The following is a 22,136-nucleotide window of genomic DNA, read 5'->3' on the forward strand; positions in this document are numbered from 1 at the left end:
TGTGCAGGTTCTAATTTCTATCACAGCAGAGAAGAAATTAGAATTAGGTTTTGCTGCCTTTAAGGTCTGCTCTTCCTACCTGCAACACATTCTTTTCAGGGAACCCAATTTGGTAACTAATGCAACAAGAATATAACTTGCTCTCTATGAGCTACTTTGTGCAGGAAAAGTCTAGCAGTTTCGTAACCACAAGTCTCTTGGGGTTATTCACTTGTGTATAAAACAAGTAGTTCTTCACTATTTTTTTGCTTGTTTGTTTACAGCCTTTCCCAAGGAATGTGAGCAATGCTATTCTCCCTCCCCAAAGGCCCGATATATGGGGAACCACACTAATTGAAACATATATCCCTATTTACACTGAAGAACCTTTCCCCCACAGATGAGGCAGGTGAGCTATGCCTACATTCCTATCTATAGCCCAGATGAGTGTATACTCATTTGTACATTACAGGTCAGACTCTCTGCACCCATAAAGGAAATATCTCCTCAGCAACAGCTTGGGGTTCCTATACTGTAGCAAACTTGTACTTAAGCGGGAGATGCTAATGAAAATATAGAGAAAAGTTCTTTCAGCCACTTATTCTAATCTCATTAACGTCTCTTCTGCCAAGCGTAAGAACATTTTAAAGTCACAGAAGTACAACTGATCCCAACAATTCTAAATACATAGTCCTCTGTAGAATAAAATGATATCACCACAAAGTAGGGACTATCCATTTTATTTTCTTTAGAAATGGATCAATGAAACCACTGTGCTCCAGAAAAAAACACCCTTAGAAAAAGAACTTAATAGAACTTTTACACCAGGTAGCCTCCCCCTTAACAAAGCTGCACGTTGCTTACAGTAATGCAGATTGGATCTGGATTAATACAAACATGAATCCAGTGCCACCCCAAAGCTATGCTGATAGTAAGTACATTCACAAACAAAACCCTCCCCCCTAATTCATCAAAACACCTGCAGAGTTCCACTTCTACAGCTAGCTAAAAATATTCCTGTTAAAATAGAAAAAGATTTCCCTACAAAATTTTGGGGGATAGTCATGACGTTTCTTCTAAATCTCTCTGCAGACAACTAAGAAAAGGGACGTAACAGTTTACCTAAGACTTTCAGTTCCAAAATTTCACCAATTTTCACTTTCCTAAAAAAAAAGTCCAACATTGCCACCATGTGGTCAGAAACGGCCATCGTTCATCGTGGAAGTCCCGTGTGATATTGGAGGAAACACGCTCAGTCAATGAATAACCATGCTGTAAGTAAAAAACGAAACCGAATTTACGCAGGAAAACCAATTCTAAGTATGGGCCAGTCTACGAAAAATATTTTGCAATTAAGTCTCAGCATTGTGACATTCCCCTCCCTGAAGGCACAATCCATTTCCACTCACTCCTTTCTAAGTACAACATGTACTTGCTAATGAGCAAAATCTGTGTGTATGCAAAGTGCCCAAGTCCATTCATTTCTTTAAATGCAACATTACTCGAAAATTTGGAAGCCTTTTTCCTGGGATTCAGAAAGTAATAGAAATTAAAAAAAAACAAAAACATATTTCACATGGATTTCTTCATTGCTGCCTTCCTCACACTGAAGAGATACGCTTCATAAATAATGTTTAAGAAGTTGTCGTCGTTCTGAAAAACAAAACACAACTGTTACCACAAAGGAGACATTCTTGAGTAAACAGATATAGCTTTTCTTCCATTTCACAGACAAAATACTTTTCAACCTTGCTCTGGCTTAAGAAGCACACAACAGAAGGGCTATTTCCTTTACAAACATATTCTATGGCTTGGAAATAATATATAACTGGATGGGAAGCATGACTGTAAGTAGAATAGACAGAACAGAATTGAACAGACAGAAAGTAAACTTTCTAAAGTCACACTGATTTATCTTGAGTGCACTGTTCTTGCATGATACTGCAGAGAGTACAGGCTCAGAGCAACCTGATCTAATTAACCTGATCTAATGCTCCTGTTCATTGCAAGGGAGTTGGACTAGATGACCTTTAAGGGCCCCTACCAACTTTGAGGATTCTGTGATTCTATGACATAATCCTGTAATTTCTTTTCTTTCTCCATTTACCTAACAGTTTTCTTAAGTTTCTTCCATTAGTTCATTGATTATTATGAGTGTCTCTGAAGAAACAGTGGAACACTTTGGGTTTTGCTCCTATACTAAATCTTACCTGGACAAATACTTCCATCTTGTTTATCACAGAACAGCTTGGGTTTGAAGTAACTTCAAGTTCATCCAGTTCCAACCCCCCTGCCATGGGCAGGGCTGCCACCCATCCAACCTGGCCCTGAGCGCCAGGGATGGGGCACCCACATCTTCTCTGGGCAGCCTGGGCCAGAGCCTTACTGCCCTCAGAGTAACAAATTTCTTCCTAACATCTCACATAAATTTCCCCTCTTTTTAGTTTAAAACCATTGCCCCTTGTCCTATCACTATTAGACTGTTTAATTAGTTTAGACTTAATGCTCCTACCACACACTGCTCCTTTTGCTCTGATGCATGTTTAACTTTTCTCTTTAGAAGACCATTTTTTACAAGAACTAGCAAACTCACATTAAGAAAAAATGTCTTAAGTAGCTTACATAAACGTACGAAGATAATTAAAATCAGGATAGTCCTTGAGGAAAACCAGGAGCAACTGAGATTGTAGTGTTATATAACAGAAAATGATAGCTAAGAAACTAGCAATCAGCATCACATTATTAAACAGTAAATAATTTCCAGGTAACACAGTTAATCCTAGCTGTCATCAAGAACAGCGGGACTGAACATGCATTTTACAAATACAATTTCAGAGCACAGAATCTAGTTTTCCTTGACAAGTAGTCTCCTTTTCAATTTTGTATATGGTTTTCCTACTATCCAGATATTCCACGTATGTAAGACAGAATATTACAGTATTTTTCTTTCTAAACCCAACATATAAATAAAGAGAAAAATGAGAAGAACATCTAATGTCTTAAAGACACTATTTTATTTCTAGGTCTAGAATTCAAACTTGGTTTTATGTGAGTCACTTCAGCATTCCAATAAAGACATATTCTATTGCCAAGCCATATAGGCATAGTTTGGCCTACAAATTGGACGCTTAAACCCATGCCTCCATTCATTACGCACTATGGCCAGTTCTTTCATTCTACAGTCTCTACTCAAACTTCACTCTTCAGGTATTAATTTCAGAGTAAGTTACTGAAAAAAGAATCATAATCATTCATGTAATCCCAGAGCAGTAAACAATCATCTCCTACATGCTGCCAATGCTTTGTTAGATTTAAACTTGAATAATTCTAGCAAGAGGAATTTTAGCATTTCAAGTAGAAAATTACATAGAATACATTGAACTAGCATGTTTTTAGGTTATCCAACCCATATTTTAAAGTTGCTCATGCTTCCCATCTCAGTTCTTGCTGCTAGCATGCCTCTTTGAAGTATTTGTATGCTAAGATAAACAACCCTTACTTCGCTAAAAATACAACAGGTAACTTTCCAGCTCTCAAGACAGCCTTCTGAAGCTTTCAGTCATCTTTATTCTTTTCTTTCAATTGTATCATCTCTCCTTATCCTCAAACTACATTGATTAATCACAGCACATTTAAGTTAGCAGCATGCAAGAAGAGGCTATTACTTCCCTGGTCTATGGAATAGTGCTCAATTAACACAGCCATAAAAAGCACAACTTCAAGCACATACTTAATTATCCATTTAGCCTCTAGACAGATGGAGACAACTCATTAGATGCCCTGGTACTTAGGTGACCAGGTGCTTATATCATAATGGGAATAAAGGTTTAAATTGAAGTAGAAGAACTCTTGACACTTTACCTGTATCAGGTGTAGAAGTGTTTCCTGCAGCTGCATCTTTGTCACTGAGCTGCTGTTGATCACAGGTGGCTCTGGGGTTTGCAGTGGTAGGAGAAGATTAGCTGAGCTAGCAGCAGGTTCTTGGTTTGATGCTGTTAACAGCCCACTTTCATTGGCTTTTGGTGCAGCAGGTGTGGGCTGAGTGAACACCATTGGGGACATCAATAAGGTAGGAGTCACAGTGGCAGGAATGCGCTGAGGTGAGATTACCTGTCCATATAGAAATTATCAATTAAATCAATCAATTAAATCAATCAATTAAAAAACCTATTTAATTAATTGTATAGGAATTAAGACGATTAAAGCTGCAGACTGATTTGCAACAGGTACAGAAATTGTGGGAGATTGGTCCAGTTACATGAACCTTCAAGTTCAGGACTCCTGTATGATTCAATTCCAGATTAAAAGGTCCTCCATCCAAACTGAGAATGCAGTCATGGGTTCAAATGCGATACAGCCTACCTGTCAGGCAAATGATCTGAGTACAAAAGCATTTTATCACTGAACTCAGACTATTATATATATAGAATAATGAGTACTTTTAGAGAACACAGCTGTAAAGTTTTCCATAGGGTCAGTAAGCCCTGAAGTTTGATAATATTCTTTCTTACTTGCAAATACCAGAAGTAAAGCTCAGTCTTTGTATCTAATAACAGAAAATATTCGCCAATTACTACTTTCAAATTGCTGTTTATATGTACGTACACAAACATGTACGTATACATGCACACACATATCTATATTCTCTTTATATGTAAGGAGAAGTAAAACAAAACAGAGATTAAATGATTTATTTAAAGACCTGCAGTGAACTGATGGCACCGTCAGAAACAGAACTGACTCCTAACCAATACTCAGCTCGTAAAATCGAAACGGCCCTCAAGGAGAAGGAAAATCCAGACACTGCTGTAGTTCTACAAGTTCCCTTTTTGCCATACCCATGCCAACATGTAAATATGAGTGTTAAAGAATTTTTACATTTAAATTTTGCGATACATCTCGAAACTCTAAAACCTGCAGGACTAGTCAACAGTAGGAAATCTAACACATGGCATAACAAAGTTTATTCACTAAGTTTGTAGATATTGAAACTTTCTGCAGGTAATTCTAGTGATAAATCCTAATCAGCTGTCTCCTCAGCATTCAAGCATCAGATCTTTTTTTCAAAGAACAGAATGCACAAAGGAATTAGTATGAGCCCACCATGCTTGGAACTGGAGCATGATTTATTGCTACTCCATGAAGGTGAAAGGCTACAGCATCACTCCACTCCATGTCCTGAGTTCAACATTTCAATTTTGAAGAAAAATTAAAACTAAGGAAATAGATCTGAAGTTGATCTCCCAGGTATACAAGACAATGCACATGAATATTAAAAAGCCCTACCTACAATTGCTCTACACACGATGTTTCTGAACAATATTAGGTGACAATACAAAGAGAAATAGAATAACGGAGACTGAGATTTCATGCTCATTGGTGCTAAATTGAAGGAAGCATTAAGACTAGGGGCCAGGAAAGACCCATAGACATTAGAAAGCATGCAGTATGCATCTTAGGCAAAAATCTCCCAGTACACTTTTTAGGTAAACATTGTTCCTCTGTTCTCAAATACAGAATACTACTTAAAAATTCAACTATCTACCTACTACCTTTTTTTCTTCTCCGCGAGATGACAAAGGAAATAATCAAGTCTGACTTACAAGCTCCTGAATGAATTAACAGTATTTCTATCTTACTGCCAGTTTGCTTCAAAAAGCAAGGTGGCACAGACGTTTGTGCACCTATGCTTAAAAACCAGGGCTCATTTTAGAGGAAAACCATCAGAAGTCCATAGGGATGCACCATTGTAGATCGAGACCTTCAGAATGTGCACACACATTCCCCTGTAGATATGCCTGTAGAAGATTTGCTGCCTCCAGACATTCATGACAACATCTCTGACCTACTCACCCATGCAGCTTGAATAACTCCTCTTTAGTTCATCTCAAGTAAAACTGGTGGAGTTACCTTAAATCAGATGATTTTTCCTAATGTGATTTAAAGAATGCATAAACAAACTGCTCTGCAGGGTAGGAGCCTCCAGCAAAGGGGTGGCGGGGAGCAGCTGGAGGAGGTAAATTGTCTCACTAAGACAGGGAAACCTAAGACTGATGATGTCAAAGATCTAAACAATAAGTCCTTTGAAATCAAAAGACACTTCTCTCTAGAGTCTGAGACAAACAAACAAAACCTAATACAAATTATGTAACAAATAGTTACTACTGTCAGACATACATGTGTTTTGTTTTAACAGGCATATCAAAAATAGTTTATTTTTTTCTGCTCAGAAACAGTTTTTTGGTAGAGTTTTCCAATCATCTGGATGGAATATGGAATAAGCAATATTGCCATCTACTGGTGACAGAGCTAATATCTACAGGTCACTGCAGTATTTCAAGTATTTGCCTCAGAAGAACAGAAAATACACCTATCTTTTATTTTCAGCTCATACTAAAAGCTTTTGTGTGCAAACATTAAAATGTATTTTCTTTTGCTAGGAGATCGTGCTCAAAGCTTCTGTCATTTAAGAAACTTATACGTAAACCGGATGGTTGCCTTTTAAAACATAAAGGCAAATTTTCAGTTTAGATTCAATTCAGATCATCTCCAGCCACCTGACAACTGATGCCCAACTGGATTGGCATCGCTAGTGTGATTCCTACAGAGCAAAGCTTTTGCTGAGAGCACTGGAAACGCTCTGTAGGGACATACAGCCTTCAAACCAGTGTTTTAGCCTTGAGTAATTTTGTACAAGGCATAACAGTCTTTCCAAAACACTATAGATCCCCTTCTTTCTCACAGAATCTAACGCAAGCTGCTCGTGCATCCAGCCTTCCCTGGATTAGCTCCAGCTTTTTCAGGTCAACACTTACATCTCTGAGTCACTAATAACAGAGTGGGAGTCTACTGTCAGTTGTGCAGCAATAAAGTAAGAACAATGAAAAATGTGCAAGATAGTCACTGCAGCACGTACCATTCCTCCTCTGAAGCACGAATGCTCACTAAGGTATATTTGATATTCTGCATGGCTGCTGGCAGCTAGATGACATTACAACTGGCAAATTCACATAACGCCACGCACTAAGAAACACATGGCTCTCCTGTAATGGAGACTCTTTCTGCATGTGCAGAATTCCACTTGTATCAAGCACTCCTCTGGAACATCAGCATCCAGGGGATGCCATGGGCTGGTTGTAGTGGCATTATTTAGATCTGAGAACACTTCATCTAGGATTGGCTCCAGAATTTTAAAAACAACTGCCGTTAAAATAAAGCCAACTATAATGCTAATCCTAACATTGTTTTGTCTCTCGGGTATCACCCAGAAAATTTTAATTGATGCATAACTATAGAGTCTGAAATTACATTTCATGACAAGTTTAACATACCTATTGCATTCTTCCCGGGCATGCTTATAATCTCATGCTGAAACTGCAGTTATGGTAATAGGTATCTTTGATGCTGGCATCATACCACTAGCTACTATGTACCAAATACACATTCAGAAGATGTAACACAGTAAGTAGATGACACATTTTTGATGGAAAACGCTCCAAGAAATCAAGCGAGCAGTAAACAGTATAAGTGGACTTCTGAAGAAGAGATCAACTTGTGTCAAGGTTATTGTAAGCATTCTTAAAATCACAATTCTGATTAACATAAACACTTCAGCATGCATGAATCTATAATTGGCATAACTCATGCCTAATACTAAGCACATGTTTAAAAGCCCAGTGCAGATTAATGCGTTTTTATTGCATCCAAAGCACGTGTTACTCACTGTCTGCATAAGGAATACTTCTCAGAACAGGGCTAGCATCAGACGAAAGCTTCTGAGCATTATTCCTTAGCTCTTCATGCTTAGTTTTATGTTTTATTCTTTTTGTAACTGGTCTTTTCCTCTCCACGTGGGAGATCGCAGTTCTTACACCATATGGAGATGCAGAAGCCAATTTAAAATTGGACTTGTAATGTGTCAATTGTGGAAAAGACTATTGCTTTAATTTTCTCAGCACTGCTGATAGATCTGGGATGTTCCTGTAATGTGATTTTTCCAAACAACAAAGACGCTGTCCAGATACCCTTCTATTCCTGTCAGGCGTTTTAGCACGTACATTTTCGTATGCTGGATTACAGTAAAAGATGCAATACCAAAAGATAAGTAATTACAGAGAACAAACCTTTTGCCGTATTTGTCATCAGAATCTGCTTTGATCAATTTTGCATGAGCATGTGCAGATATATTGGTGCCAACTCAATTTCACTCAAATGTCTGTCTGCAGGCGTGGCAGCTCTTAAAGCTTTTGGTCTACGGTAGGGATGTGATTATAAAAAGATTAATGTTGGTTTTAAAAGTTGTTTTGAATTGTCATCTTCCAGAATCTCTTCATATGGCAAATTCATGGCAATCTATGGGAATAATGACTTATTCCTTAATTTCTATCCCCTTTTTTCTTTTTCTTTTTTTTTTTTGGAGGGGGGCAATCTGCTGCATGCCAAAGAGGCCATTCCTTCCATATTGCAGAGCCTTACGTGTCCCAAACAATAATTAGTCATACTTACATCATTTTTAGTCTACTTATTAAGCTTTATTATTATTATTATGTTTTTATTACTTTATTTTTATTCTATTTATTAAAAAAAGTGTCAAAAACTGGATCCCATGCTGCTTCAATAGTGACTGTAGCTGTGTCAGCACAGCTACTCCTAGGCAGCTTCAATCTTTCTGGACTGCTCACAGCCATGCAAAGTGGGATTGAGAGTCTCTTTAGGTGTTGTTGTGTGTGTGTGTGTGTGTGTTTCTATTTGTTTTTGTTCCTACGTGTTAAAACAGACTTGCAGCAATAATTCCAGTGGATGAGACTTCCAGTGAAAACTGTTCTCTTCTCTCAAGCTATTGTTCTATTTATACTAAAGCAGTAAAATTATTGGAACTGCATTATTAGTGAGACCCCCAATTCCCTTTTCATACTGAAACTAATGCTGACATCAGTTTCTTTTTCAAATATACACAAAGTCATTAGCCTCATCAGCATTAATATGGATTTTTCATTTGAAAACACAGCAAGATTTTTTCTTACTTTTTACTGTGCATACTGGCTTATCATGTATAACCTGGCACTTGCCTCATTTCAGTTTTACCTTCCAAGTAAGAATGTCCTAAGTCTCCATGCTACACGTGCATTTCTCAGTGAATCAGCCAATTTCTTTCATTTATAGCAGGCAACTTCCATTCCCAGTGAAAACAGCAAATTACTGCGACTCTAGATCCTCTTTCTATTCATTAGCACTTCACTGGAGAGTCAGATTGCCATCTGTAAGCAACTGATCCTGAAAAATTTCAGCGACTAATCCACCAAACGCTCCTTCACACAGATTCAAAATCATGCTGGTTTAACTGAAAGAATTACAATAATGGTGGCTATTTGCTCTATCAAATTCATCTTCCTCTGACCTCTCTCATGAAATTAGAAATCATGATCTGACAGTGTTTATGACAAATGTGGCCCACGTGGCCCTTAATTGTTAAATGGCTGTTTCAGCCTCCTCAGGTGAAAAATAACTTTCTGGAAATAAGGAGGATATTTGGCGCAGTAGTCTTTCATTCAGCTATTTAAGAAGTTGCATTAGAAAAGCAGCAGTAAAAATGAATGGTTTATAATTTGGGTAAGTAAATTGTAGACTCCAGCACAATGTAAGACTTGTGGATTCCGTATCTCCTATAAAGGAAGTAAAAAGGGGCTTTCATGCTCATCCTCAAGCAGAGCACACATGAAGACATTCAAGTGTGGAAGCTCCTAGAAAGAATGACATTGTTAGCAGAAAGGAGTTGTCAAGGATTGGACGCTTAGTAATCACATTTGAGGTTCTCCTGAAGGACAGAAAAATGTATTCAGTAGAGATGCACAATCTCTTGACATCTCCTGAATTTTCTGACCCCAATATGAGGGTCACAATCGAAAAAATTGAATGTTTTGGGGATTTGCTATTTTTATTTTTTTCCCCCTCTTCTTAAGACTTTCATGCACAGGGCAACTCTTCAAAACAATGCTTACTGAATAAAAAACTCAAACTACTGAACAGCTTGGAGTAGCGGTTATGGGCCAAGATAACAAATTCAGCAACATAAAGATACTTTAAAAACCTGCTGTTAGAAAGCAAGTGTCCTTCCAGCATCTTTAGCACTTTTAGCAACTGGCACAAAAAAGAACACTTACCTGCACAGAAAAAGTTCTGACTAATTTTGTGAGGAAAAAATACTATTATACCCAGAAGATTACAAAGTATGGCCACTGAAACCTACATGACATTTCTAAACATATCTGAAAAAACAAAGAAAAGCTACACAAATACTGCAGTATTTTTTGTCACTACTGATGTACAAGAGACTTCTCCTTTGGTGTTTAGAATATCACTCCTTGGTAAATTAGAACTTCCTTATGATGTTGATAAATTATCACCTGCAAAATGAATCATGTGTGCAAGATAGCAACACATAGTAAGGCAGAAAGAAGAATATACTGGCCAAAGAGTGACAGAGAGAATGGCCCTTAAAAACTTAGAAAACTGTTTCTGAAATTGTTTATTTACCTGAAAGAGAGAGCTCTGCTTTTCCGTACCAGGTGTCTTTTCTATCCAGGAATCCAGTGGTTTCAAGGTGTTGGTGTTCTGAGTAACAACAGGAAACTTAGCTGCCAAGGTCGGTCTGCTGGATACATGCAACTGTTCTTGTTGCACTATCTGGAGCTTCTTCAATAACTCCTGAGGTGATATCACCCCAGAATTGGCTGTCTGATTGCCAGAGAGAGAAACTGGCTGCCTAGGAAGTTTGGACTGTTCTTTACCAAGCGTCTGAGACTCTAAAGTCTGAGCTGGCAGGGAACCATTGAAATATACCAAAGGTGGCTGGGTCATATTACTCATCTGTGCTGCTGGTGCTCCAACAGCAGCAGGAGTCCTGCTGAACACAGAAGCCGTTGAGTTCACAGATCCTGTTGCGCTGGGATCCATTTTAGTCATTGACCCTGACTGACTCTGTAATTTCTGTAACAAACTCTGAGTACCAGCAGCATCCTGAACTACGTGAGATGTTGCAATGCCACGAGAAGTCACAGGCTGGAAGAGTCCTGTGAAAGTCTCACCCACAGGGTGGATATTGCCATTTTCACAGAGTCGGTTCTCAGGAAACTCAGCAAGCGGGTGAAGGTCTGTCCCACGCACCATAAGCTTCTGGATGGCAGGGCAAAGCTGCTTCTCTGCACAGGGAGAATGCCTGCTAGGTTCTTCATAGGAGAGAGAACGTACCACACCCTGCCTAACAGGAAGGCTCTCTTGATGCTGTTTAGTAAGTGGTTCTGTAGCATCTGTTTTCTCTTGTTTTCCAAACAGGGCTGTCAAAGACAAGTGTTGTGGTTCAGGATCCGCATTCTGTGGAGGGACAAAGAAAAAATCTTAAGCGTAGTTATCTCACACATGATAAATCATGTTAAGTGGTGACAATATTTAGCCAGCAGTATTCAAGAAAAAGCCAAGAAAACCGCTATGCTCTTTTCTCCCAAGAGAATTTCTAATAGTTCAGTCATATCAGAAGGGCAAGAAAACAGTTGTCAAGCTGCTAATGTGGGAAAAAACCAGTGAATCTGAAAGATAGCCATGGTTTCACTTTAAATAGCATAAAAGAGCATCTACCTTTCCAGCCATCCGTACAACATTAATAAAGAACAAAAACCTCCCCCTGTGCAGAGCAAGGTCACTTCTTGTGCATCTCCTTGTCACAGTTGACTGAATTCAGCTTTTGCAATATGGTATAGTCTGAAGATGTATCAAAAGACTTTTCTTATTTAGATTACCTAAAATTCCCTTGAAGACAACGAACACAAAAAATGTGGTTCAGCAATTGACTACTCCAGCTTGGGATCAAAGCAACATCCCAACATTGAAAAACAAGGTGTTTTTAAAATTTTTTTATTTATTTGTAACTGCTGCACCAGGATGGTACATCTGTAATTTAAGTACTCCGACTGGTGGGGATGGAAGCAGACTTTTTTTATAAATAGATTCGTTTTGCATTTAAAAAATAATCCTTACTGTGGCTTTACCATGAATTCTTGCATTGACCTTATGATCTAAATAAGCACTCCTCGTTGGCTACTTGATTACAGTAACACTAGTGAGAACAGAACACACACAAAAGACTTTACCTTGCTTTGCTGAGATATTCGTTGATGCTGATTTTCACTAGGCTTCACTGGAATTGGTTTGATTAGGTTGGGGTTGTTACAGATTGCAGAGGAACTGGTTATTTGTTTTGGCTCAGAACAGGTCTTACACTGGAACAGAAAATCAGTATTTTTTAGTAAGTGTTACCGTACTTTTTCTCTTTGTTCTCTACCTTAGTAAAATCCAGACATAGCTGGATATTCCATTACCAAAAATGACAGCCATAGCACTGATAATGAGGTGTTATGCTGTTGAAAGAACTACAACCTGATTTTCTAAAATCAAAAAACGTGTAAAAATAAACACTTAATTCCAAGGTTTTCTGACCACAAGGTTTCCCTTTAGCTTGAAACTCAGTTCTCATTTTTTGCCTGTCCTGCACTTAACACAAAATCAATCCGACACGTTTTTCCTGTATCGGGAGTCAGCCAGTCCTTTAATAGTCTCAAGTAGTTTAGATATAGGGATTTATGTGCACACAAAGAGTATTTAAAATGCTTTTTGCTAAATACTGAAATTTTAACTCAAACTCTTTGACATAAAGATTCCACAACATGGGAACTTGTATACTCACACAGAAAAAATAATTAAAGATTTAATCAAGTCGCATGTTTCCCTATTAAATATGACAGGATTAATAACTGTATTTATAAATGAGCAGGCAGAGACAGATGACCAAAAGCAGTCAGAGACATAGAGAGGCCATCGTTTAATTCAGAAAAGAAAGTGCAGAAAACACTGCACGAAAGAGAAAGAAAATATGGAATAGGAAAAAGTGAATAAGATAGTTCTATTTATGCTGTACCCACAACAAGAATCTAGTCAACAAAATTAAAAAGTAATGGATGTACAAGAAATGCTATTGTCAGTATAATAGAAAATACTACATCAGAAGTCACTGTATCTAGATACGACTGAAATGAAGAAACTAAGATTTTTTTAATATATATATTTTAAAGGTACCTACAACTTAGGACTAGAAGAAAACAAGTATCACTCCTATCTTTAAGGAAAGGCAAGAAGGAGTATTTGCAGAACTTCAGGCCAGTTTGCCTCATCTCATTCTCTGGGATGGTGATGGAAGAAATCTTCCTGGAAGCTACTTCTAAACATGTTAAGGAAAATAACATGAGTGGGAGCAGCCAGAATGGATTTACTTGCTCAACCTAATAGCCTTCTACAGGGTGAGTGACTACAGATGAGTGACTCAGTGGGTATTGGCAAAGCAGTGCATATTGTTTAGCTTGACTTTAGCAAAGAATTTGACACATAACATCTTCAAAGACAAACTGATGCAAAAATGATGCAAACTGAAGATAAAAATGCAGGCTAGGTAAGCAGACAGTTAGGACTGAAAACTGTCTGGTATACTGGACTCAAAATATCACTCTCTCAGTAAAAAATCTTCCCCTGACATCTAATCTAAATCTCCGCTCCCTCAGTTTAAAACCATTCCCACTTGTCCTATCACTATTAGATTGTGTAAGATTTGATTTCCCTCTTGTTTATAAACTCCCTTTAAATATTGGAAGGCGATAGTGAGGTCTCCCTGCAGCCTTCTCTTTTCCCAGCTAAACAAGCCCAGTTCCTTCAGCCTATCCTCACAAGAGAGGTGCTCCAGCTCTTGGATCATCTCTGTGGCCCTCCTCTGGACCTTCCCCAAAAGCTCCACAACTCTCCTGTGCTGGAAACCCCAGACTTGGATGCAGTACTCCAGCTGGGGCCTCACAAGGGCAGAGCAGAGGGGAACAATCACCTCCCTCACCCTTCTTGCCATCCCTCTTCTGATAGAACCCAGGATACCACTGGCCTTCCAGGCTGTAAATGCACACTGCTGGTTCACGTCAAGTTTAAAAGTCAATAGGTAAAATATGGAATATACAAAATTCTGTTCAAACTTAAGAAAAAAACTTTACTATAAGGCTGTTCAAGTACCAAATGGATTGCCTGAAGTGCATGGAGATATTCAAGCCCTGAATTAGGCAACATGCTTAAAGCAAACAAGGCTGGACAGAACTTTGAGATACCACCCAATAAGCAATAAGCAGGAACTCCATGGGATGTTAGTCTACATTGTTCAAAGACATTATTTTCTTAGATTCTTTTCAGCTGACACATTGTTATCCTTGTATTTGAGGAATCTTTTTTTAAGCACACTAAGACAAATGACTGAATTATTCTTAAATCACTTTGTTACTGCACTTTCTCAGTCAATTTCTGACCAGTGACTTTTGTTGTCTCTTGTTCACTTCACAACAATTAAATATCCTACCTGTTAATTATCAGATTAAAACATTTCGATAGTTCAAGTAACTCCTTCCTGTAGCCACTATTTGACCTACACTAAAACAGGTGGATACCATTCCCTTTTTATTTATTTATTTTTTTTGTTTGGACATATCCTAACCCATTATGATGTTACACAGAACAAACACACACTTCAGTAAGATTAAATATCTCTTCTCTCCCAGATTGTTCTCTTTGTATAGGATGCTGCCTTTTCTTCAACATGCTTCCTCTCTGCTATTTTTCAGCATGGGTGTTTGGGGAAAAACATATAAGCATCTATATAAACTTCTTCAACATGATGTATGACATACTCTTCTATATTTCATGAGTTCTGCAAACTTTCAATAAATGCATTAGGCCCTTATTTCTCCAGGGTATTTCAGCAAGCTGAATTCTTCAGAAATTGAGTACCTTAGATACCACTGCCATAGCCTACGTAGTGCCAAAACTAAGTATATATAAATGAGAAGTAGGAGAGTTTAAAAGTTACCAGTGTAAGAGCATTTTTTTAGATGCAATTCATCAGCAAAATGAAAATGCAAACTATAGCAGCATACACAAAGGGCTACTGTGGATGACTTTTACCTTGGTATAATTTTCATGATTTGATAACATGGTTAGTAGGCTGTTATCCAATACAGGAGTATATACTGAAGAAGAAAAGCCCCGTGCTGATTTCTACTACTGAAGCTCAGAATATAAGGTCACTTTGGCATACTGGCAGCATGGACTAGCTGATGAGTAAATTAAGAACACCAGCCTGACATTTAAGCCACTCTTGGGTGGACAGGTTAAAAAAGATACAATCTCCCATCATCATCAAACAGCAAAAAACAGCTTTCATAGAAATGTCAACATGCTCTTTAGTGCTAGAACCAGCAGAGTACTGATGTGCTACAATACATGATTACCACATCTTGCTTCATAGGTCAGTCCTTTAATTATGCATCTTGTTCAAAGCTATGCTCCTACAAGAGATGTGTATGAAATTAAAAAGTTCTAAGATCAAGCTGAAGACCAAGCAGCATTAAAACAAAAACAAACAAAAAAGCAAAACACTGATCAAAAAGAAGAGAGGCATTCACTGAGGATGTCTTAGGCAAGTTTGCCTTAAATGCCTCTGACTACACTGAACAACTGCTCTCTGCTAAAAGATTTCATAGTTTACCTGTGCAATATGAAGCTCAAGCTGAACAGGACATTGCCAAAAGGAATCAGACAGTGGTCAAGCATGGTACTATAAGGAGTGCACTTATAAGTAGTTCAGCTGTCCAGAAGCAAGCGCCATGTCACATCGTCATCTCCTGGTCTGTAGCTAAAACCTGACTGAGAAACGAGCTGCAAAGACCTCTCAAATACAGAAACAAGATGCAAGAAGGCTTGATATCAGGAAAAGACTGTCTGCCAAGACTTGATGGGATTTAATTGAGCTTTGTAGATGGTCAGCTATGTTGAAAGCAACATAGAGAACTTTGAAGCTGCATGAACTTAAATGTAGAGAATCCACGGAAATGTGGGATTTCAGTCTAGCTGATGTAAAGCAACCACAAGAAGACATTAGCGAACAGACACATGAAAATGCACAGGGTGCTCTGCAGAAGAGAAAAGCTGGAAGACAAGAACAGTCTCAAATAGAGCAGTAGCAGCAAGGATATTCAGACAGATCCCTGCTTAAGCAAGACATTCACACCCAACTCAGACCATTCATGATTAGTAGCATACGGTTTGCATCATCCAGCCTGAGTATAGCACAGTGTCCTTAGGAAAGACAGGCTTTCTGATACGCTACTATCAAGTCTTTCATACTGTTAACAAATCAAAAGCCATTAGGACAACTGAAAACTTAGAAACTATATTTCTGTTCAAGCAGAGCAGTATCAATGGAGTATTTTGCTAAAAGATGGTGAAAAAGCAATCAACAGAAATAAAAGCCACGAAGCCTCTGCTCACTACCAGACGAGACGTTCTTATCAAGTGTTTGCGTGTCCTCAGTAATGAAGAGGGAAGATTCAGTTACTCTGGTCACATCAACCAGACAAAGTTTGTGCACCTCATCTGACCTCTAACAGATCAAAGGACAGTGAATTAAACGGGTGAGTGCTATAGAGGAACTGTGTAGCACAGAGCTAAAACCGCTCAATCTTGTAGTATGAGGCAAGGCATGATGGTTGTGGAGCAACACATTTTGGTGTACTTTTTCTGTATCCCAGCAGCTCTTCAACTGCTCATCTTCCTAGCTGTCATAGGAAGCCTCCTAAAAACACTTCTCATCAGATTTTAAAAATTATATCCTAGGACTTAAAAATTAAGTAGAATTCCTTAGATGCTTGGAAAAAAAATGATATTCTTAACTTAAGGCTCACAACAATTTAAAGCACCTTATTTTCTGAAACCACGTGGAATTCAGACAGAAGAACAACATAATTCATAACTCATTTCAGCATGTTAGCTCTGCAAACTTTAAGACATACGTTGACAAGGAAGTAAATGTCATAAGGAGCCAAAAAGCACAATTACTATGGAACACATTGTCATAAAATACAACAATAGCTGTCACTGCCTTTATTTTTCATGTCCTTCCTAATTTTCTGTTACCAACCAAGCAAGAAAAAGCACAAATACAGCTCATAAGAGCTCAGATAATACCACTCATGTCCCAGAAGGAAAAGTTCTCATGTTATTTCCCTATAAGCAGAAAGATTAAAGATGAGGTAAGATGCAAATTTGGTAAAGATCTTAGCTGCAGGAGAAAAAAAATCAAGAAATGATTAAACATAGATCTAGAATTTCCTTTCCTTGATCTTGATTTGCTGTGTGTTCATGTAGAAGTGGAAGGTAACTTTTAAAACATGTACTACATCCTTCCCATATTACCCAGCGACAGTCTAATATTTTCCTAGTTCTCCATTTTTAAGGCATTTAATGAAATTTTATTACAAAACATTTAAGTAATCAAATCCCTTTTATTCCAAGGCTAGATAGCAATTCAGTTTAAAAGTAATAAAAAAAGATACCAGGAACTGGAAGCGTTTGTTGACTATTAATACATTAAATCCTTATTACCGACAAAACAGATCCTAGCTTCAAAATAAACTATAGCAACATAAAAAAGGCATACATGTTACCATAACTCGAAGAGTTATTATTTGAGGATAGTAAGTCACATTTCACAAAGTGAACTTTTTATTTTTTTTTTATGCTTATGTTTAAAACATACATATTTCTAGACTCAAAGCACTTATGTAATGAGCTTTATTACCGCACGGCAACACATATGAAATACGGGAAACAGCAGTAGGAACCCGCAGGCTCTGAAACAATTTGCAGCATATATATGAATAGTTAAAATTATTAGATCTTTATTCCCTAAAGTAAAACATTTTTGATTATCCAATAATAGAGAACATTATTAGTCCATTAGTTACTTCGTGGTTCAGAAGCCTCAGAAGACCAATGCAGCATATGGGAGCATACTAGATTTCAACCTTTTCATTTACTTCCAGTAGTGTCTAAGACAATAACTACAACTAAAGACACTAAGTTCAACATTAGAGGTTTTCCCTAAGGTAAATCATTTGTGCAAACCACAGAAACTTCTAGCAGTTTTGAATACTTCACCCTAAAAGGGTACACACATTTCACATACTGAAAGCACAGGTTCTCTAAAGGTCAAAATGAAAGCCAATTTACACTTGCCCTTACACCCTAGCATTCAACAAATGATCAAATGTCATTCATGTTCTCCTTTCAGGAGTTACTGACAGAATTCAGTTCTTTCCGATCTTTAGAAAATTCTGACAAAACATAAGTACTTTCACAAAAACAAAAGCTGAGATTTTAGAGATAGCAAATCTTACCTTAGTGTACTCATCTTTGGCCTTGGTAAGCATCCGTAAGATATCCACTTCTTTGTTATTAGCAGAATTCATGATCATAGGGGACACTCCTGTTCCTGTACCCTGCTGTGCTTTGAGTTGCTCTTGCTGAGTTAGGCTGAAAGTAGGAGGTGAGAGGAGAATACACAAGACAAAAACAGGTAAAATATAAAAAGTTTAACTACAACTACTTTACAAGAATTTTAAAAAAATGTATTTTAATTCCCTCCCCCTCCCCACCCAAACGACATAATGATACAGTTAAAAATCTCTATTTAAATATCTATAATGAAGCTTAATTTGACCAGGTGCAAGAAACATTTTCTCCAATCTTGAATAGACTAGGCCATACCCTAACATTTCCATAACTCAGTCACAATTTCCATACCCAGAAGGAGCAGGGAATGTATAATGTTAATCAGTTCTGCTGGTGGTAGAGGATGGCAAACACACACAAATCAGTCATTAACTACCAGCAAATGACCAATTTCCTGCCCCAGCTGTTTTATTATTATTGTAGAATGCTTAGAATTAAAACACACAGCCAATTGGCTGAATGACAGGGTAGGTTTTTTTTTAATCTATGTGCAACACCGCTATTATAAACCACTACATGTGGTTTACAATAGCATGAGTTCTCTGCAAACTAGTTTTTATTGTGGTAAATTACCAGTTTGAGAGTACCTAATCACCACCAACTGAAACTTGAGCTAGTTAACTAAAATTAGCTGTCAAAAAAATGGGTTTCCTAGGGTTCACTGCTTATTTCTGGAAATTCATCCCCATCAATTATTCCTTGGGTCATAACCGAGTCAGTGTAGAGCTGCAGAACGTAGAGCAAAAGCAACAAAAACCCCCAAACAAAACCCCACCGCTGTTACAGTCAGTGTTTAACAATGTTTTGTCACTGCAAAATGAAAAGCAGCAGGCAATTCTTTAAAAAGAGATGTAGGGGAAACATGACTAACTTCCCATCCAGTATTTTGTAACAAGTCCAATCCGGAACACAGTGTCAGAAGAGTCAAAGCACTTTGCCATGGATTGAGATGTACGAGGATGAGCCTTGTTTGGACTTGTACTGTAGGACACGAAAATGGGCACTTGATATTTGGCAATCAGAATTGGTATCGCTTCCTTGGCATGCTTCTGGCTACAGAAACATGCTTGCTAAGCAGGCTGTTAAGACTGGTACAGATAACATGAAAAGGAGAGATTCACAGCTCTGACTATGCTTTCACATTGCGCCCTGTTAGTACCTAATGATGTTGGCTTGACTGTATCAGCCTGCCATGGCTTTTCTGGGATGACAAGGCTCTAAATCATTCCTCTTCCTATCCCTTACCTGAACTGTGACACAATGGTAAGTCCAACCCTCTATACCACAGTCAACTACTACATCTAAAGTGTCCACTCCTACAATGTCTCTTTCCTACATACACTCCACATTATACCTCTAAAAAAAAATATATATATATGCAGATTATGTACATTGATAAAATCTGTAAGATTTCAGCTCCTTCCTCTTCCAAGCAAGCATGAAAACCTGTAGAATGTAGTCTTAAGAAAGGAATCATTGCAAACAAGGCAGTCATTAGATCAAGCAGAGGGAAAAACAGAAGAATGAGACCCATCAATCCTGGACAAATGGAAAAAGCAGTTACAGTGAAAAAAATAGCCACTACATTGTTAGTTAAAAAGCCATCCATTATGCTGTAAGATTAATACAGTGTTGTAGGAAATTTTGATCTCCCATTTCATTGCAAAATTAAGATTGTATAACATATATAAAATATTCTTAATATGTACATAAATGTTATGAATTCAAAGCTAATTAAGGCCTTTCTTTATATCCTAAACCAGAGTGGATTCTTTACATACTGGTAAGAAAGAAGGAAACAAGAATTCAACCATGATGTAGAAAAAGGATAAAAACAATAAACTGTATTATTGCAGTATTCCCTCATGATAGTCCATACTTACATTGATGAAAGAAGAAAATCTCCCCAAACTGAGAAACACACGAACCCCTCCCAAAGAATACAACTGTATAAACAGATATCTGAGTCATCAAGAAACAAATCAGATGAACTGTTACAGTTTGAGGTAGCTAGAAACCTGCATAGCAAATTATGGAGAAAGTACTGCAATTATTTCTGAATATATAAAATGCAGGTGTGAGACAATTTTATTGCAACAAATTCTATACGAGCAGTTTTTAAGTAGAAAGGTACAACCATCCTAGTAACATAATGTGCATGTATGTACAGAAATACATACATAAAAAAAAGCACAAAGTCTTGTTTACCCGTCACTTACTTTTTCATGAGCTCTGCAATTCTTTGGCATTCTTCCTTATCATAAAACCAAATCCCATATATGGACACTGTAAATGCACATCAAACACAAACTATGAGCATCTTCTCAAACAGCATTTCTACCTGATAGCAGTTCTGCCTGCTAGATACTTAAAAGTGACCTGTAAGTTTTAGTTTTTATTTCTTTATTTCCCCTCCTCAAATTCTCCAGCAAAATCACAAAAGATCAAAAGGTGTACCTAAGAATGTACATTACAAGCTCTTGAACCTCGGCTACAGGCAAAGGTACCTCTGATCCTCTTCTTCAAAACACTAAAACAAAGGCTTGTCATTTTGCATTTTTTTTCCCCTTAATAACTTGTCCTCTGCAAATTTTCCAGTTGTGACATAACGATCAGATCTCAGGGGTTAGTGTACTGCAGGCAGCGTTGCACACAAATATATGCAAGACGTGTTCAGTTTTCAACAACCATGAGGCTTATCTCATATACCATCAAAGTTGTTATGGTAGTACAAACACATCTCTACATCCTCGTGGATTTCCTGTAATTTCATCAACTAGTTTAACCCCCGTAAGTTATTATCTGTATCCAGCATCAGGATTAGAAAATCTATATCTAAATTCAGACTTCTGATTCTGGCTTCCACAAAAGTTAGCGCCTGCAGCTTTGCCCAGCAACAAGATTTATGTGTACTAACAGATGAAAATTCTCCCATTTACACTCTACTTAACCACCATTGTGGTAATAGCCATAATGGAGCTGTAGCTAGTGCAGCTTTCACAATCATCATAAACAAGGAGCTTTTTCCACCCATCACCTTATTATATGGCTCCTGTTACTCTGGGAATAAATGTGTAACATTGTCTGGTCATATTCTCGTGAATGATCCATCCATATTTTTCAATTTTAACCTCAGGCACAAATTTGCTGTGAGAAGGAAAAGGAAGAAGCACTTACAGGGTAAACACGGACCTTCCCCTCTGTACCTTGCAGTCCCTCTGCAACCTTGTGAAACATGTACATTCTCCTTACACCATATGGTAGAAAATAGGTAGCCACCCTGTTTCTCTCCTTTCTTCCCCTCCTAATATACCGTAGCAAAAGTTTCCTTTAATCTGACTAAGATAAGGCAATTCCTAACATGCCTTCCAACACAGCAGGGGCTAGATTCTATTTGCAGGGAGAGGAAATGGATAGCGTATCCATTTAAAAAGAATTACAACACCAACACTGATCATGTAATATTTCCTTGTATCGGAGGAATACAAAAGCAATTGCTCCTGCAGTTCCAAAGAACAAACCCATGACATACAAAGTATAAGTTAGCTTTAATATTTGAAAAGAAACTGCACGTGCAGCTGTTTGCAAGACAGAAGTGTAGTACTTATCTCCATTTCCCCTCTAATTTTCAGCCACGTGTTGTCTTTTATACAGCTAAAAATAGATCAACTATTTAACACAGAAAAAAAAGTGGTGAAAAGCATTTAAAAAGCTATCCCATAGACAGACAGTAA

The 22,136-nt window shown here is 37.8% G+C and overlaps 1 protein-coding gene across 1 annotated transcript in view; it reads right to left on the reverse strand.

Moving 5' to 3' along the window:
- Positions 1-703: 703 nt before the first annotated feature.
- Positions 704-22,136, reverse strand: part of DCP1B (decapping mRNA 1B) — a 41,525-nt gene continuing 20,092 nt past the window's right edge. The window contains exons 4-9 of the mRNA XM_004937947.4: positions 20,622-20,688; positions 18,288-18,423; positions 12,123-12,251; positions 10,513-11,349; positions 3,841-4,089; positions 704-1,632 (exon numbers count right to left, since the gene is read on the reverse strand). Coding sequence (XP_004938004.1) covers positions 1,552-1,632; positions 3,841-4,089; positions 10,513-11,349; positions 12,123-12,251; positions 18,288-18,423; positions 20,622-20,688 — 1,499 coding nt within the window. The 3' untranslated portion in view covers positions 704-1,551. The remainder of the gene's footprint in view (positions 1,633-3,840; positions 4,090-10,512; positions 11,350-12,122; positions 12,252-18,287; positions 18,424-20,621; positions 20,689-22,136) is intronic.

Source organism: Gallus gallus, chromosome 1, assembly GCF_016699485.2.
Source record: "Gallus gallus isolate bGalGal1 chromosome 1, bGalGal1.mat.broiler.GRCg7b, whole genome shotgun sequence".
In the NCBI taxonomy this organism is placed as follows: Eukaryota; Metazoa; Chordata; class Aves; order Galliformes; family Phasianidae; genus Gallus; species Gallus gallus.